We start from the raw sequence: 20,395 nt of genomic DNA on the forward strand, positions 1-20,395 counted from the left end.
CTGTTGTGAGGACGTCATGAAGCGCTCGCACGGACAGCGTCCCCCCGCGTCATCAGTCAGAATTCATGAGGTGGCATCTGACCAGCTCCACATATTGGTTTAGCCTTGACCACAAAGCCGGCAGGAAAAGCCGCTTCATTAATGAAGGAAGGAAGGAAGGAGGGAATGAATGTAAAGATGGGAAACGAATATTAAAAGTGATTATGTGGATCCCTGCAAGTAACCACAGCGCGGCTCCAGAGAAGGCTCCTCACACCGGCGCCAGAAAGCAAACAGTGCAGGCTTGTCAGCTGATCGTGGGCCCGGATCCAAGAATCTGCTGCTCCATTCCCCCGACGGCCTGCCCCTGTGTCGGCTCAGGACAATACCCCCCAGCATCCAGACCACTCAATCCGAACACTCAAATATTCAGCCGTGGTATCAGATATGTTACCGACAATGTCACACGTCTTCCTCCTATTTGGCCAGGCGCACTATCAGCCAAAGTGACTGGAAATGGCTCCAATGGTGGCCAACACATTCACGCATATACTGGGCATCTGTCTCCAGAATCACACCTCAAAAGACACTGGTCACCTAAACTAGACCCACACGTCTTTGGGGCAAAAGAAATGTGTGATCAGAAAATTACCTATTGTTTACATCAGGTTTTTATGTTAAAATGTACTTTATAGATTTTTTCATATCTCGATCAATATAAAAAAAATATATCTTTCAACGGTTACACTTGTCACTAGGACTTAGACTAGACTCACAATTCATGTTCTCTAGAAGACTTCAGCAGTCTCATTATCATCACAGACAGGATTACAATGACTGATAACACCTCTATATACAGTAGATAACACAGGATCCACCATTCACAATAGGTGATGTCACAGCTCACCTCCTCCCCCTCCTGTACAATGACTGATAACACCTCTATATACAGTAGACAACACAGGATCCACCATTCACAATAGGTGATGTCACAGCTCACCTTCTCCTCCTGTACAATGACTGATAACACCTCTATATACAGAAGATAACACAGGATCCACCATTCACAATAGGTGATGTCACAGCTCACCTCCTCCTCCTGTACAATGACTGATAACACCTCTATATACAGTAGATAACACCGGATCCACCATTCACAATAGGTGATGTCACAGCTCACCTCCTCCTCCTGTACAATGACTGATAACACCTCTATATACAGTAGATAACACAGGATCCACCATTCACAAAAGGTGATGTCACAGCTCACCTTCTCCGCCTCCAATGATCTCCACACAGATCACATTGTAGAGGAGTCACCCCTGGTAACTACATCTTGGACTGTCATATGTTCTAGATTTCAGGCCTTGTAAAGCAAACAGTTCTTCCAAGACAATATTTCCACAGTGTAAGTCATTTCCCAGGGAGGTCTCTAGTCACAGACCACAGATGGAAGGTTCTGAGTTATGGGCTGCAGTAACGCTAATCAATCTGTGTTGTTCGGGCGCCATCTAGTGTACACAGTGTGCAATGCAGAATAGGAATTCACTGGTACAAGATCGATAATGATAACTGAAAAAAAAAAAAACATGAAATAATTCAGGCAGTTTTCACATGTAACTTTACGGCGCTTTTATTCTATTACAGCCTAATCAGATTTCGCTGTCAGGGCTTTAAAGCTGCAAGTCATAAAAAGATAAGCGCAGTCATGTGTAGATAAGCAGTAAGCCTTTGATACATGGATCATTCCAGACTCGCTCATCAGCAGAGTGGGTGCCAACGCTCTACAGATGGCTTCCTTTAGTTATGATCCAGCTATTTGCCCACCTATGTTACCATGTCTGCCGCCTTCCCTGACCATCCGCTCGGAAACCATTGTGCAAGCCCCCTGCTGCCCACCCCGACCTCCTGACCGCGTCTACTGCTTCCGTGCGGTGAACTGAAACCACCGATCACATCAGTCATCACTAATGGAGATTGCATTAGGGGTCACCTATATAGGGGGCACAGACCATTATATAGGGGGGGGCAGACCTACGGTCTATAGGACTGGGGAGGATGACGAGCAAACAGCAAAGTAAAGGGATTCTCTGCTTTGGAAAACCCCATTTGGATATTTGAGTAAATAGAGCAGGGCCAATATCCGCACCCCCCAATCTGAGACATCAGGATTTAGAGCTGCTCTTTGTGGACCTGGTATGTCTACTGTATACATAGACGGCCCACTGATTCCAATAGGTAATGCTAATGCTCACCTGTGGAGGCGCTGAAGAGACATTACTCACTAACAGTCGGACTTCCCTGCAGATTACAGCTCCTTGGCGGGGTTCGGGAAACATAGGAGCCTGCAATCAGCCTGGTTTTGTGGACAACCTCTTTAACCCCATCTGTCATTTATACACCATGATGGCCAGGGCACAAGAAATGTGTCAGTGACCGTACCCATGGGTGTCAGCTACAACCTGATCACATGGGATTATGTGTCATGTGCATACCCACTGCGGTTTTTTTGCCGCATCTTACAAAAAAAAACAAAACAAAAAAAAAAAAAAACATGTAATCTGAACCCCCCCCCCCCACTATACAGTGATCCACAGTCCTCGAACACCCTTCCCCATCCCCCCCCCCCGATATGCACTGATCCACAGTCCTCACATCCCCCGATATACACTGATCCACGGTCCTCGCATCCCCCAATATACACTGATCCACGGTCCTCACATCCCCCAATATACACTGATCCACGGTCCTCGCATCCCCCGACATACACTGATCCACGGTCCTCGCATGAGTCGCATCCCCCCCGATATACACTGATCCACGGTCATCGCATCCCCCGATATACACTGATCCATGGTCTCACATCCCCCCGATATACACTGATCCACGGTCATCGCATCCCCCCCGATATACACTGATCCATGGTCTCACATCCCCCCGATATACACTGATCCATGGTCCTCGCATGAGTCGCATCCCCCGATATACACTGATCCACGGTCCTCGCACCCCCCGATATACACTGATCCACGTTCCTCGCATGAGTCGCATCCCCCCGATATACACTGATCCATGGTCCTCGCATCCCCCTGATATACACCAATACATGGTCTCACATCCTCCCCTATATACACTGATCCATGGTCCTTGCATCCCCCCGATATACACTGATCCACAGTCCTCGCATGAGTCGCATCCCCTGATATACGAGTACACTGATCCACGGTCATCGCATCCCCCCGATATACACTGATACATGGTCTCTCATCCCCCCCGATATACACTGATACATGGTCTCACATCCCCCGATATACACTGATCCACGGTCATCGCATCCCCCCGATATACACTGATCCACGGTCATCGCATCCCCCCGATATACACTGATCCACGGTCCTTGCACCCCCCATATACACTGATCCACGGTCCTCGCACCCCCGAAATACACTGATCCACGGTCATCGCATCCCCCCGATATACACTGATCCACGGTCATCGCATCCCCCCGATATACACTGATCCACGGTCCTCGCACCCCCCGATATACACTGGTCCACGGTCCTCGCATCCACCCCCCATATATACCGAGTCAGGGTCCTCGAACCCCTTCCCCCCCCCGATAGACATTGATCCACGGTCAGTACCCCTCTAGTATTCTCCAGCGCTGTGGGACGTGCAGAATCTATACAATGGTTACCATACAGACCTCACGGGAAAACCTACAGAGCGCTGTGATCCCTAAGGAGCCACTAGCACAACACTAATGAGACTGGAAGAAAAAGAAAACAAAGCTGAAACAAAAAGAGAAGTTTCCCACAAGAAATCATTAATGGGCGACCAGCACAGGAAAGCCGGCTACCTCTCCAGATTTGGAAGATTCAGGATTTCCACAGGGAAAAAGGAAAAAGCCGCGGCCAAACACCTGACAATAGCTTAACCCCACTGAGAACAATGGATGGGGCAGTAATATATGAAGTGCGCGATCCTTCTGCCCCAATGTCGGAGGTATGGGAAGCATAGGGTGGTCCGCCAATCCAGCAGATATCGGCAGGTTCAGACATCTAATGTTTGAGGGACCCCGCTAATAAAGCTTACGAAGCTTAAAGACATGGAAGACTTGGGCATCTACTAGGCATCAGGCTGCCACAGCCACCTGCCAACCCATACCGTCACAAGTTACACGGGTGGATGGTCCTATCCATTGCCCGCTTGCTCATCTGCGGTGCCATCCCTGTGCCATACTGGCATTGTGTCACCAGATGACATCGGAAAGAGTGGCGGGTGCAAAACTAAAAAGTGCCGCCTCTGGATGCTCGTGACTTACATAGCCTCCCACATGTCCTCAATGTTACATAGTTAGTAAGGCCGAAAAAAGACATTTGTCCATCCAGTTCAGCCTATATTCCATCATAATAAATCCCCAGATCTACGTCCTTCTACAGAACCTAATAATTGTATGATACAATATTGTTCTGCTCCAGGAAGACATCCAGGCCTCTCTTGAACCCCTCAACTGAGTTCGCCATCACCACCTCCTCAGGCAAGCAATTCCAGATTCTTACCGCCCTAACAGTAAAGAATCCTCTTCTATGTTGGTGGAAAAACCTTCTCTCCTCCAGACGCAAAGAATGCCCCCTTGTGCCCGTCACCTTCCTTGTTATAAACAGATCCTCAGCGAGATATTTGTATTGTCCCCTTATATACTTATACATGGTTATTAGATTGCCCCTCAGTCGTCTTTTATCCAGACTAAATAATCCTAATTTCGCTAATCTATCTGGGTATTGTAGTTCTCCCATCCCCTTTATTAATTTTGTTGCCCTCCTTTGTACTCTCTCTAGTTCCATTATATCCTTCCTGAGCACTGGTGCCCAAAACTGGACACAGTACTCCATGTGCGGTCTAACTAGGGATTTGTACAGAGGCAGTATAATGCTCTCATCATGTGTATCCAGACCTCTTTTTTTTTTTTTTTTTTTTAAATCAGATATTTTTTATTAAACCATAAAGATTGTACATAGACAATAAAAAGGAATGCTTTGCTATCAGCAATATACAAATGTATAATACTTTTTTAGAAAACTTATTTAATCCCAAACCAAACTCCCACCCCCCTTCCCCCCACCCTCTAGAGACCTGTCAAGAGTCGCCCGTCCCTACTACATCATGCATAAAAGTACAAGAAAAGGAAGATGACTTGTCAATAATACTCCCAATGGGGCAAAAGGCCCCCAAAAAAACAGAAACAAAGTCATTTAGATCACATTGATTCAAGCCACGGATTCCACAACCTGTCAAAGAGGTCCATCTTGTTTCTCTTAGCGTAGATACTCCTCTCCAAAGCGATAATATGGTCCACTTGCTTCATAAAGTCTCTTCTTGTTGGTGGCTCTACCCTAATCCAGAACTTGGCGATCAACTTACGCGCAATAACTAACAGTCTAGCAATAACCATTTTGTACAACTTATCAGTTATAATCTCCTCCACGTAGCCCAAAACACATACCAAAGGATCCCGCGGCACAGTGCAACTGTATGCCAGTCCCACTTTATTCAGCACCACCACCCAGAAGGAGGACAACCTGGGGCACTGCCACAACATATGAAGGATGCCCCCCTTCCCCCCCCTCCAGGCCCTCACTTAATACCTTCGTCCCAATCAGTGATCTCAGGCTGCAAGGTGCCCGTGTCCCACCTGACACATCTCCCCATCCCTTGAAATGCTGACACTGTGAAGCCAAAAAATACAACCACGGATTAGGCAATGCCACCCCTCCCTCCGTCTTTGGCCTTTGTAGAGTTTCCTGTTTAAATCTGGGGCTCTTTCCACCCCAAATCAGCTCGCCAAACAAGGATCTAATCCTCCGAAATCTATTCTGCGATATCCATATAGGGGAGTTGTGCAGCACATAAAGTAGCTGCGGCATCACAATCATCTTTATAAGGTTTATCCTGCCGATTACCGATAAATGTAACTTTTTCCACGCCTGAACCTTAGTACGTATTTTACGCAGAAGAGGTGCCAAATTCAGCTCCTCAAAACTAGTCAAAGGGAGAGCGATCTGGATCCCCAAGTAATTAAATTTATCAACTAGCCTCAACCTTGTGAAAGAGTCCCCCCCTCCACCAACGCCACAATCCCCATCTATCAACATCATATTAGATTTGTCCCAATTGATCCTTAGGCCCGAGTAACTCCCGAATTCCTCAATAATGGCTTCCGCCCTAACCAGGGTCCCCTCAGAATCTTCCAAGAAAAGCAGAATATCATCAGCGTATAACGCTACTTTTTCTTCTGCATCCCCGTACATAAAACCCCTCACCTCTCGGGACCCTCTGATCTTCGCAGCAAGGGGTTCCATCGCCAAGGCAAAGAGCAACGGGGACAGAGGGCAGCCCTGTCTAGTACCCCTAGACAAAGAAAAGGTCTCGGAGAGAGCGTCATTCACTCTAATTTTGGCCACTGGAGAAGAGTACAACAGCCGCACCCAGGAAATAAATTTAGGTCCAAACCCCATTCGTTCCAGCACTGACCACAGATAGCTCCACTCCACGCAATCAAAAGCCTTATGGGCGTCCAAGGATACCACAACTCGTTTACCGACATTATCAGAAGGGATTTGCAAATTTAAAAACAACCTTCTCAGATTGAGTGCCGTTGATTTGTTGGGCATAAAGCCTGACTGATCCGGGTGAACCAGTCTGTCAATCACCCTGGACAACCTATTTGCCAAAGCTTTTGCCAATATCTTTGTCGGCCGTCAGAAGTGAGATTGGTGTATAGGATTCTGGTAGTTGTGGGTCCTTGTCAGCTTTAGGGATAACAACCACAATAGCCTCTCTCATTGACAAAGGTAGCTCCCCTCTTTCCAGTGAGCTATTATACACCTCCGACAGTTTGGCCAACAAAGTTTCTTTCAGTACCTTATAAACCTCAGCTGGAATACCATCCGCCCCCGGAGCCTTACCCCCAGCAACACCCGCCAAAGCGGCCCCCAATTCTTCCTCCCCAATCGGCTCCTCCAACACCTCACATTCCTCTCTACTCAACCTAGGCAGGTCAATCCCCTCCAAGTAACCCGTCATGTCCTCAGCCCCCCTCTCCACACTAGAAGTATATAATTTATCATAGAATTTTCTAAACACTTCCAGAATTTGCTCCCCCCGAGTAACCAATGTTCCATCCTCCGTCTTAATGGAGTAGACATGCGAGGAATCCATCTGTGCGGACGCCACTACCGAAAGTAAATGCCCCACCTTTTCCCCCTCTGAATAGAAAGATGCTCTTTGAAAAGCCCGCAATCTCTCCGCCTTTCTCAAATATAGTTGGTTGACCTCCTGTTGAGCCTTCCTCATCCGACTCTGAGACTCCCTAGTGCAATGGGCCCCCAATGCCACCTCAGCTGCCTTCAGTTCCTCCAGGACAGCTTGATCCTGTACTCTAGTCCTTGTCTTGTGTTGTGAAATGTCCCAAAACAGAATGCCCCTTAAATACGCCTTCATAGTGTCCCATACTATATGACATTCTGCATTACCATCGTTAATCTTAAAAAAACTCCTCTATCTCCGCCCCTACCCTCTCCATATCCAGGAGCTGTAGCCAGGAGGGGTGAACCTTCCATCCCATCTTCCGTGACCCAACCTGTTCTGATAACTTTAAAGAGACCTGAACTGGACTATGATCTGATAGAATCCTGGGACTATATTCCACCCCGCTTAACAATTTGTTCATCCCGTCATTGCCCAAGGCGACATCAATTCGAGACATAGAACCATACGTGGTCGAGTAACAGGAGTAAGACTATGTATTAACCCCTTTACCCCCAAGGGTGGTTTGCACGTCAATGACCAGGCCAATTTTTACAATTCTGACCACTGTCCCTTTATGAGGTTATAACTCCGAAACGCTTCAACGGATCCTGGTGATTCTGACATTGTTTTCTCGTGACATATTGTACTTCATGATAGTGGTAAAATTTCTTTGATAGTAGCTGCGTTTATTTGTGAAAAAAACGGAAATTTGGCGAAAATTTTGAAAATTTCGCAATTTTCAAACTTTGAATTTTTATGCAATTAAATCACAGAGATATGTCACACAAAATACTTAATAAGCAACATTTCCCACATGTCTCCTTTACATCAGCATAATTTTGGAACCAATTTTTTTTTTTGTTAGGGAGTTATAAGGGTTAAAAGTTGACCAGCAATTTCTCATTTTTACAACACCATTTTTTTTTAGGGACCACGTCTCATTTGAAGTCATTTTGAGGGGTCTATATGATAGAAAATGCCCAAGTGTGACACCATTCTAAAAACTGCACCCCTCAAGGTGCTCAAAACCACATTCAAGAAGTTTATTAACCCTTCAGGTGTTTAATAGGAATTTTTGGAATGTTTAAATAAAAATGAACATTTAACTTTTTTTACACAAAAAATTTACTTCAGCTCCAATTTGTTTTATTTTACCAAGGGTAACAGGAGAAATTGGACCCAAAAAGTTGTTGTCCAATTTGTCCTGAGTACGCTGATACCCCATATGTGGCAGTAAACCACTGTTTGGGCGCATGGGAGAGCTCGGAAGGGAAGGAGCGCTATTTGACTTTTCAATGCAAAATTGACAGGAATTGAGATGGGACGCCATGTTGCGTTTGGAGAGCCACTGATGTGCCTAAACATTGAAACCCCCCACAAGTGACACCATTTTGGAAAGTAGACCCCCTAAGGAACTTATCTAGAGGTGTGGTGAGCACTTTGACCCACCAAGTGCTTCACAGAAGTTTATAATGCAGAACCGTAAAAATAAAAAATCATATTTTTTCACAAAAATTATATTTTTGCCCCCAATTTTTTATTTTTCCAAGGGTAAGAGAAGAAATTGGACCTCAAAAGTTGTTGTCCAATTTGTCCCGAGTACGCTGATACCCCATATGTGGCAGTAAACCACTGTTTGGGCGCATGGGAGAGCTCGGAAGGGAAGGAGCGCCGTTTGACTTTTCAATGCAAAATTAGTAGACCCCCTAAGGAACTTATCTGGATGTGTGGTGAGCACTTTGACCCACCAAGGGCTTCACAGAAGTTTATAATGCAGAGCCATAAAAATAAAACAAATTTTTTTTCCCACAAAAATTATTTTTTAGCCCCCAGTTTTGTATTTTCCCTAGGGTAACAGGAGAAATTGGACCCCAAAAGTTGTTGTCCAATTTGTCCTGAGTACGCTGATACCCCATATGGGGGAACCACCGTTTGGGCGCATGGGAGGGTTCGGAAGGGAAGGAGCGCCATTTGGAATGCAGACTTAGATGGAATGGTCTGCAGGCGTCACATTGCGTTTGCAGAGCCCCTAATGTACCTAAACAGTAGAAACCCCCCACAAGTGACACCATTTTGGAAAGTAGACCCCCTAAGGAACTCATCTTGATGTGTTGTGAGAGCTTTGAACCCCCAAGTATTTCACTACAGTTTATAACGCAGAGCCATGCAAATAAAAAATATTTTTTTTTCCACAAAAATTATATTTTAGCCCCCAGTTTTGTATTTTTCCAAGGTTAGCAGGAGAAATTGGACCCTAAATGTTGTTGTCCAATTTGTCCTGAGTACGCTGATACCTGATATGTGGGGGGGAACCACCGTTTGGGCGCATGGGAGGGCTCGGAAGGGAAGGAGCATCATTTGGAATGCAGACTTAGATGGATTTGTCTGCAGGCGTCACATTGCGTTTGCAGAGCCCCTAATGTACCTAAACAGTAGAAACCCCCCACAAGTGACCCCATATTGGAAACTAGACCCCTCAATGAACTTATCTAGATGTGTTGTGAGAACTTTGAACCCCCAAGTGTTTCACTACTGTTTATAACGCAGAGCCGTGAAAATAAAAAATCTTTTTGTTTTCCCACAAAAATTATTTTTTAGCCCCCAGTTTTGTATTTTCCCAAGGGTAACAGGAGAAATTGGTCCACAAAAGTTGTTGTCCAATTTGTCCTGAGTACGCTGATACCCCATATGTTGGGGTAAACCCCTGTTTGGGCACACAGGAGAGCTCGGAAGGGAAGGAGCACTGTTTTACTTTTTCAACGCAGAATTGGCTGGAATTGAGATCGGACGCCATGTCGTGTTTGGAGAGCCCCTGATGTGCCGAAACAGTGGAAACCCCCCAATTATAACTGAAACCCTAATCTAAACACACCCCTAACCCTAATTCCAACGGTAACCCTAACCACACCTCTAACCCTGACACACCCCTAACCCTAATCCCAACCCTATTCCCAACTGTAAATGTAATCTAAACCCTAACCCTAACTTTAGCCCCAACCCTAACTGTAGCCCCAACCCTAGCCCTAACCCTAGCCCTAACCCTAGCCCTAACCCTAACCCTAGCCCTAACCCTAGCCCTAACCCTAGCCCTAGCCCTAACCCTAGCCCTAACCCTAGCCCTAATGGGAAAATGGAAATAAATACATTTTTTTTTTATTTTTCCCTAACTAAGGGGGTGATGAAGGGGGGTTTGATTTACTTTTATAGCGAGTTTTTTAGCGGATTTTTATGATTGGCAGCCGTCACACACTGAAAGACCCTTTTTATTGCAAAAAATATTTTTTGCAATACCACATTTTGAGAGCTATAATTTTTCCATATTTTGGTCCACAGAGTCATGTGAGGTCTTGTTTTTTGCGGGACGAGTTGACGTTTTTATTGAAAACATTTTTGGGCACGTGACATTTTTTGATCGCTTTTTATTCCGATTTTTGTGAGGAAGAATGACCAAAAGCCAGCTATTCATGAATTTCTATTGGGGGAGGCGTTTATACCGTTCCGCGTTTGGTAAAATTGATAAATCAGTTTTATTCTTCGGGTCAGTACGATTACAGCGATACCTCATTTATATCATTTTTTTATGGTTTGGCGCTTTTATACGATAAAAACTATTTTACAGAAAAAATAATTATTTTTGCATCGCTTTATTCTCAGGACTATAACTTTTTTATTTTTTTGCTGATGATGCTGTATGGCGGCTCTTTTTTTGCGGGACAATATGACGCTTTCAGCGGTACCATGGTTATTTATATCTGTCCTTTTGATCGCGTGTTATTCCACTTTTTGTTCGGCGGTATGATAATAAAGCGTTGTTTTTTGCCTCGTTTTTTTTTTTTTTTTCTTACGGTGTTTACTGAAGGGGTTAACTAGTGGGACAGTTTTATAGGTCGGGTCGTTACGGACGCGGCGATACTAAATATGTGTACTTTTATTGGTTTTTTTTTTATTTAGATGAAGAAATGTATTTATGGGAATAATATTTTTTTTTTTTTTCATTATTTTGGAATATTTTTTTTTATTTTTTTTACACATTTGGAAAAATTGTTTTTTACTTTTTTACTTTGTCCCGGGGGGGACATCACAGATCAGTGATCTGACAGTTTGCACAGCACTCTGTCAGATCACTGATCTGACATGCAGCGCTGCAGCCTTCACAGTGCCTGCTCTGAGCAGGCTCTGTGAAGCCACCTCCCTCCCTGCAGGACCCGGATCCGCGGCCATCTTGGATCCGGGGCTGGAGGGAGCAGGGAGGGAGGTGAGACCCTCGCAGCAACGCGATCACATCGCGTTGCTCCGGGGGTCTCAGGGAAGCCCGCAGGGAGCCCCCTCCCTGCGCGGTGCTTCCCTGCACCGCCGGCACATCGCGATCATCTTTGATCGCGGTGTGCCAGGGGTTAATGTGCCGGGGGCGGTCCGTGACCGCTCCTGGCACATAGTGCCGGATGTCAGCTGCGATAAGCAGCTGACACCCGGCCGCGATCGGCCGCGCTCCCCCCGTGAGCGCGGCCGATCGGCTATGACGTACTATCCCGTCCAGGGTCAGATAAGCCCAGGGCACCTCGACGTGATAGTACGTCTAAGGTCACAGAGGGGTTAACATTGCGAACCCGCCATAAGTCAATCCAACCTATTTCTCTAAGATAGTTCCCAAAAGGAGTGCCGTTACCGTCCCTGCGTAGCGGAGCGTGATTACTCTTATCCCAATGGTCGTCAGCAATGTTGTTCACATCTCCCACCACCAGAAGGGGAACCCCGACCCATCCTCTCATATGCTCCAAAATCTCCTGAATTTTCTTACCAGAATACGGCGGGGGTATATATAGTGAAACGATGCAAATCAAACGATTAAAAATTTTACACACTAAAAGGACATATTGACCATCTTTATCAGTTTTTACCTCAACTTCCTCAAATGGAGTACTTGTATGGATCAAAACAGACACTCCCTTGCATAATTAGAGAATGTCGAGTGATACGCCCTGCGCACCCATCTCTTCTGTAACATATCAACTTTTTCCTCCACTAAATGAGTTTCTTGCAGGCACCGAGGGCCTCTGTTTCAATAGGTACTGGAATATTGCCGCACGCTTAGTAGCATCCGCTAACCCCCTAACATTCCAACTTATAATATTAACATTCCCTCCCATTTCCTTAAAGGAAGATAAAAGATGAGAACCGTCTCCCCCAGGTCTCCACCAATGCCCTCCTCCCCCCACCCCCCACCCCAACAACTAAACCAACCTTCCCCATCTGAAACTCAAAATACCTCAGATACTCCGAACTTTCTTTCTCTATATGAGAACTGAGAGCACTTGATATACCCTAGAACTAAGTCCTTTACCGTCCATCTCTCCCCCTCCCACCGCGACCAATATGAACTATTCATTGCGCCGCCGAACACAATACTGTAACCATTGGGTGCATTTAGTCTAAATACATCAATCACATTCAAAAAGAACCCCTCCCCCAAAGAGAGGCAGAACGAGTAGAGTTATAGATCTTCAGAATCAGTCTCAACGGTTCCGATCAGTGCCAATTTTCTTGGCGTTAGTGTCCAGCCATTGCATCGCCTCCTCCGGACTTTGAAAAAATTGAACACGGTCCAGCGCCACCACCCTGAGCTTAGCTGGGTAGAGCATTGAGTATTTTAGGTCCAGTTCACGGAGCCGTCGCTTGACTTCACCAAACTTCATTCTGAGTTTCTGCACCGATGCCGAGTAGTCCGGATAAATGGAGATCCGATTCCCATTTATGCTCAGGCCATCACTGAGCCTAGCCTTCCTCAGTAGGGTTTCCCGATCCCGGTAGTCCAAAATTTTTGCCAGTATAGCTCGAGGGGCAGAGCCAGGCGGCAGAGGACGAGTGAGGACTCGATGAGCCCTCTCCACCGAAAAATGGTTGGTAAGGCCTGCTCCTCCCACCGAGTTTTTAAGCCATGCCTCAATATATTCAGTGGGGTTGTTTCCCTCCACCTTCTCCGGCACCCCGATTATTCTTAAGTTGTTTCTCCGAGATCGATTTTCCAAATCGTCTGTTTTGAATTCTAATTCTGCAATTCGTTGAATGTATTTCTTTTCTCTTTTTAACAGTTCGTTTGTCTGATCCTCCACACTGCCCACACGCTCCTCCACCACCTCCACTCTTTTCTCCACTTTACGCATAGCAGAGTTAAGGGACTTCATTTCAACTGTTAAATCATCCACCCTTAGATTCAGCGCGGCCAAAGCAGATTTGCAGTGTATAACGACAGAGAAAATGTCCTGCAGCATTGGTTCCCCCATACTTGGCTGCTGCACCTCATCAGAATCATTAGTCTGCACTGGGCTAGCAGCAGGTGTCACATTTTCTGCACTGTGCACTCCCTGCACCCTCCCTGGGGAACGTTGCGCCTCCACTTCACTGGGATTATCTTCCCCTCCACTCCTCTGCCTCTGCAGGGCTTCCTCCTCACCTAGCCCCTCTGGATCCAGCAGCAGGGCACCCCCCTCCTCCGTGCGGGCAAATCGCTCCAGCCGGGCGATTACCTCCAGCGGTATGAAGAGCTGGCTCTGGCCGCCTCCTCCTCTGCCACGGCGCCATCTCGGATTTTCGCGCCGGCTGCAGGCGCCGACTGCTTTCGCCGTGGCATCTCCGCTCCTCACCGCTCGCTATCTCCGGTGCTTTCTCCCTCACGCTGGGGACCTGCGGTGCCTCTCTGCCCGGTTTTCGGCGTTCGGCGGCACCTTCAAAAGGTGAGTTTTAGGAGCGGTGCGGGGAGAGAGATCCGTCGCACGTCCGCTCACATTATTCGCTAGGCCACGCCCCCATCCAGACCTCTTTTAATGCACCCCATGATCCTGTTTGCCTTGGCAGCTGCTGCCTGGCACTGGCTGCTCCAGGTAAGTTTATCATTAACTAGGATCCCCAAGTCCTTCTCCCTGTCAGATTTACCCAGTGGTTTCCCGTTCAGTGTGTAATGGTGATGTTGTGTACCATAGAACAGATAATAGAAGAGAGACTGCGTGCAGGGTCAGCAAACATAGGTCTGCAAGGAACTGTATACCCAAAACGACTATATGGGGGGGTCCCATTGATCGTGAGAACAACAGCGCCAGCAGAGCATGAGCACTACCAATCCATACAGCCTCCATGAGACTGCTGGAGGTGTCCGAGCACTGCCAATCCATACAGCCTCCGTGGGACTGCTGGAGGTGTCCGAGCACTGCCAATCCATACAGCCTCCGTGGGACTGCTGGAGGTGTCCGAGCACTGCCAATCCATACAGCCTCCGTGGGACTGCTGGAGGTGTCCGAGCACTGCCAATCCATACAGCCTACGTGGGACTGCTGGAGGTGTCCGAGCACTGCCAATCCATACAGCCTCCGTGGGACTGCTGGAGGTGTCCGAGCACTGCCAATCCATACAGCCTCCGTGGGACTGCTGGAGGTGTCCGAGCACTGCCAATCCATACAGTCTACGTGGGACTGCTGGAGGTGTCCGAGCACTGCCAATCCATACAGCCTCCATGAGACTGCTGGAGGTGTCCAAGCACTGTCAATCCATACAGTCTCCATGGGACTGCTGGAGGTGTCCGAGCACTGTCAATCCATACAGCCTCCGTGGGACTGCTGGAGGTGTCCAAGCACTGTCAATCCATACAGTCTCCATGGGACTGCTGGAGGTGTCCGAGCACTGCCAATCCATACAGCCTCCGTGGGACTGCTGGAGGTGTCCGAGCACTGCCAATCCATACAGCCTCCATGAGACTGCTGGAGGTGTCCGAGCACTGCCAATCCATACAGCCTCCGTGGGACTGCTGGAGGTGTCCGAGCACTGTCAATCCATACAGTCTCCATGGGACTGCTGGAGGTGTCCGAGCACTGCCAATCCATACAGCCTCCGTGGGACTGCTGGAGGTGTCCGAGCACTGTCAATCCATACAGTCTCCATGGGACTGCTGGAGGTGTCCGAGCACTGCCAATCCATACAGTCTCCATGGGACTGCTGGAGGTGTCCGAGCACTGCCAATCCATACAGCCTCCATGGGACTGCTGGAGGTGTCCGAGCACTGTCAATCCATACAGTCTCCATGGGACTGCTGGAGGTGTCCGAGCACTGCCAATCCATACAGCCTCCGTGAGACTGCTGGAGGTGTCCGAGCACTGCCAATCCATAGCCTCCATGGGACTGCTGGAGGTGTCCGAGCACTACCAATCCACAGCCTCCATGGGACTGCTGGAGGTGTCCGAGCACTACCAATCCATAGCCTCCATGGGACTGCTGGAGGTGTCCGAGCACTGCCAATCCATAGCCTCCATGGGACTGCTGGAGGTGTCCGAGCACTGACAATCCACACAGCCTCCATGGTACTGCTGGAGGTGTCCGAGCACTACCAATCCATAGCCTCCATGGGACTGCTGGAGGTGTCCGAGCACTACCAATCCATAGCCTCCATGGGACTGCTGGAGGTGTCCGAGCACTGACAATCCACACAGCCTCCATGGGACTGCTGGAGGTGTCCGAGCACTACCAATCCATAGCCTCCATGGGACTGCTGGAGGTGTCCGAGCACTGACAATCCACACAGCCTCCATGGGACTGCTGGAGGTGTCCGAGCACTGCCAATCCATAGCCTCCATGGGACTGCTGGAGGTGTCCGAGCACTACCAATCCATAGCCTCCGTGGGACTGCTGGAGGTGTCCGAGCACTGACAATCCACACAGCCTCCATGGGACTGCTGGAGGTGTCCGAGCACTGCCAATCCATAGCCTCCATGGGACTGCTGGAGGTGTCCGAGCACTGCCAATCCATACAAGTCTGGGTCACGGCGGTCGGACCCCCACCAATCTACAAGTTATCACCTATCCTGTAGATAGATTATAACTTCTTACTAGAAAACATGGTAAATCTTAAAAGGAACATATTTAAAACTGGAATCTTTAATTATATGCACAAAACAACGACACTGCAATATGGAGAGTCACAGAAAACATGGAAATAATGAGACAATGAAGGAGGTGATCTATGACAGTGGCTCATCGCAGGCAGAGAACGTACCTGTTAGTTGGGGTACAGAAGGTGAAGGACAGCAGCTGGTTCCAGAAGGGCTCATTCTCAGAAATGGCCTCGCTTCCCGACAGCTTCTTTAGATAGTCGTTCTCGGATAGTTCATTTATTGTGCTGCTGTTGGCACCCATGATTCTAGAAGTGCAGCGACCTGTTCATTCCTACCGCAGGCGTCTACGGAGAATAAAAGTGCAAATTGGTGAGAAGATATAGAGGAGAAAGCAACGTACCGGACACTATTCAGAATAACAATGGCTCCGTACATCAGGACACAGCGACAGGCAGAAGAGCAGAGCCTAACATGGAGTGCTCCGCACATATAGCAACAAGCCAAAACACCGCAGCCTGGGCCCCCCTATAACAGCAGTCTGCGTGTGTAGTCTGGAGCCCCCTATAACAGCAGTCTGCGTGTGTAGTCTGGAGCCCCCTATAACAGCAGTCTGGGTGTGTAGTCTGGAGCCCCCTATAACAGCAGTCTGCGTGTGTAGTCTGGAGCCCCCTATAACAGCAGTCTGGGTGTGTAGCCTGGAGCCCCCTATAACAGAAGTCTGGGTGTGTAGCCTGGAGCCCCCTATAACAGCAGTCTGGATGTGCAGTCTGGAGCCCCCTATAACAGCAGTCTAGGTGTGTAGTCTGGAGCCCCCTATAACAGAAGTCTGGGTGTGTAGCCTGGAGCCCCCTATAACAGCAGTCTGGATGTGCAGTCTGGAGCCCCCTATAACAGCAGTCTAGGTGTGTAGTCTGGAGCCCCCTATAACAGCAGTCTGGGTGTGTAGCCTGGAGCCCCCCTATAACAGCAGTCTGGATGTGTAGTCTGGAGCCCCCTATAACAGCAGTCTGGATGTGCAGTCTGGAGCCCCCTATAACAGCAGTCTAGGTGTGTAGTCTGGAGCCCCCTATAACAGAAGTCTGGGTGTGTAGCCTGGAGCCCCCTATAACAGCAGTCTGGATGTGCAGTCTGGAGCCCCCTATAACAGCAGTCTAGGTGTGTAGTCTGGAGCCCCCTATAACAGCAGTCTGGGTGTGTAGCCTGGAGCCCCCTATAACAGCAGTCTGGGTGTGCAGTCTGGAGCCCCCTATAACAGCAGTCTGGGTGTGTAGTCTGGAGCCCCCTATAACAGCAGTCTGGGTGTGTAGTCTGGAGCCCCCCTATAACAGCAGTCTGGGTGTGTAGTCTGGAGCCCCCCTATAACAGCAGTCTAGGTGTGTAGTCTGGAGCCCCCCTATAACAGCAGTCTGGGTGTGTAGTCTGGAGCCCCCCTATAACAGCAGTCTGGGTGTGCAGTCTGGAGCCCCCCTATAACAGCAGTCTGGGTGTGTAGTCTGGAGCCCCCCTATAACAGCAGTCTGGGTGTGCAGTCTGGAGCCCCCTATAACAGCAGTCTGGGTGTGTAGTCTGGAGCCCCCTATAACAGCAGTCTGGGTGTGTAGTCTGGAGCCCCCCTATAACAGCAGTCTGGGTGTGTAGTCTGGAGCCCCCCTATAACAGCAGTCTAGGTGTGTAGTCTGGAGCCCCCCTATAACAGCAGTCTGGGTGTGTAGTCTGGAGCCCCCCTATAACAGCAGTCTGGGTGTGCAGTCTGGAGCCCCCCTATAACAGCAGTCTGGGTGTGTAGTCTGGAGCCCCCCTATAACAGCAGTCTGGGTGTGTAGTCTGGAGCCCCCCTATAACAGCAGTCTGGGTGTGCAGTCTGGAGCCCCCCTATAACAGCAGTCTGGGTGTGCAGCCTGGAGCCCCCCTATAACAGCAGTCTGGGTGTGTAGCCTGGAGCCCCCCTATAACAGCAGTCTGGGTGTGTAGCCTGGAGCCCCCCTATAACAGCAGTCTGGGTGTGTAGCCTGGAGCCCCCCTATAACAGCAGTCTGGGGGGGTGGATTGGAGCCCCCCTATAACAGCAGTCTGGATGTGTAGCCTGGAGCCCCCCTATAACAGCAGTCTGGAGCCCCCTATAACAGCAGTCTGGGTGTGTAGCCTGGAGCCCCCTATAACAGCAGTCTGGGCCCCCATATACCAGCAGTCTGGGGGGGTGGATTGGAGGACTTATGTGGCGTTTGGGCCGGATCCTGAATGTGGATATAACTCCTCAGGAATCACCAGTGACAGGAGAATGGAGAACGATGTTTGCAGAGTCCGTGTGACCCGGAATGATTGAGGTTCCAGGATGCAGACGTCTCAGCCTTGTTACCTATTGCTGGAATATCTAACCTGGGGCCCGTAAGCGCTGCCCTCTGCTCTGTACCCAGGATGCCAGCAACGCAATCCAACCACATCTGCCCAGAACTCCTTAGCTGTCAAGAATGGCTGAATTACCTGGATAGACATAGGGAAAGGCTACAACTTACATGTATGACCTCTAGTTTCATACTCCTGTAGATGTGTCCATACTGGTAATACAGGCTGAACGTGTGATCACTTCCCGGCAACACTCAGAAAATACAAGAAAGCATTATACAATCCAAAAAACAATAAGTTCTACATATGCAAAAATAAAGCCACTGAAAAATACAACTCATTCTGCAAAAAAAAAAAAAAAATATTGCTTGGTCATTAGTGTCTAAACCTCTGTGGTATGATGGGGTTAAAAAAGGAACAGAGCAAAAGTGACAGTAGCCTCAAATGTCTCAGTTGTCTGCAGTCACCACTGGGGGGAGCTGGGGAGCTGGCCATATACTGCTTATAATAATGCCCCAAAATACAGCCACGTTCCCCCAGTATCAGTTGGTGGCACCATTTTATCAGCTGACCCAGTTTACAGCAGATCTGGAGACCTATAGCAGAAAAATCAGTGCTCTATAGCAAAAAAAACATGGGGTTGTAGGGCAGCTAAAAGGGAACATGGAGTTCTGGCATTTTCAGCAGACGGTAATGGAAATACTGTCACCACTTCCCTGTCACTAGCCACAGTGTGCACCCAGCTGACAGCAGATCAGCCGCCCCTGACAACTCCCTGCTTGTTAAATGATGTCACAGCCTCACGTCTGCAAGACAGCGGTATATACAGGACAGTATATATATATATATATATATATATATATATATATATATATATATATATACATATATACACATATACATACAGGATCGCGCATCAGGATCACACGTCAGGAGGACAATCTGGCCAGAGATGTGACCGCAAAACAGGAGAGAAACTCCGCAAAACAGGAGAGAAACTCCGCAAAACAGGAGAGAAACTCCGCAAAACAGGAGAGAAACTCCGCAAAACAGGAGAGAAACTCCGCAAAACAGGAGAGAAACTCCGCAAAACAGGAGAGAAACTCCGCAAAACAGGAGAGAAACTCCGCAAAACAGGAGAGAAACTCCGCAAAACAGGAGAGAAACTCCGCAAAACAGGAGAGAAACTCCGCAAAACAGGAGAGAAACTCCGCAAAACAGGAGAGAAACTCCGCAAAACAGGAGAGAAACTCCGCAAAACAGGAGAGAAACTCCGCAAAACAGGAGAGAAACTCCGCAAAACAGGAGAGAAACTCCACAAAACAGGAGAGAAACTCCACAAAACAGGAGAGAAACTCCAGACAAGGTGTGAACACAGCCGAATACACAGAGCAGAGCCGCAGAGGGCAGCACCGCCACTGCCAGGGGCACAGACACCAGAAGCCTCCTAATAGGAAGGCAAACGGCAGTGATTACAAGACTGGCACAGGGCGCCCACATCACTGCACTGCCTATAGGGCCGCACAGCACAAAAAAATCAGACTGGCACAGGGCGCCCACATCACTGCACTGCCTATAGGGCCACACAGCACAAGAGGTCAGACTGGCACAGGTCACCCATAGTATGGCCCCACTGATCAGCTGCTCTCAGTGTACGGAAACACTTAATTATATCCCATATAGGGCCATGAAGAGAAGACATATGAAAACCAACAAACAAACCTTCACATAAGGCAAAGTATTAATAAAAAATATTAAATCGTTATTGAAAAACATATAACCATTAAAAACAAGGTAATTTTTGGTATACTCTGTCTGTGTTTGTGAGCGTTGCCGTGGGGGTCCCACCTTTCATCTCCTGTACTTGTGGTTTTTGCCTTGTTTTT

At 48.3% G+C, this 20,395-nt stretch overlaps 1 protein-coding gene across 6 annotated transcripts in view; it reads right to left on the bottom strand.

Annotated features, from left to right (window-relative positions):
- DYM (dymeclin) overlaps positions 1 to 20,395 on the bottom strand; it is a 328,401-nt gene that overhangs the window by 299,534 nt on the left and 8,472 nt on the right. For all 6 annotated transcript variants that reach the window (XM_069746704.1, XM_069746678.1, XM_069746713.1 and 3 more), the window contains exon 2: positions 16,328 to 16,510. In XM_069746704.1, the coding sequence (XP_069602805.1) occupies positions 16,328 to 16,467 (140 nt within the window). In that variant the 5' untranslated portion in view covers positions 16,468 to 16,510. The remainder of the gene's footprint in view (positions 1 to 16,327; positions 16,511 to 20,395) is intronic.

This window comes from Ranitomeya imitator, chromosome 1 (assembly GCF_032444005.1).
Source record: "Ranitomeya imitator isolate aRanImi1 chromosome 1, aRanImi1.pri, whole genome shotgun sequence".
Classification (NCBI taxonomy): Eukaryota; Metazoa; Chordata; class Amphibia; order Anura; family Dendrobatidae; genus Ranitomeya; species Ranitomeya imitator.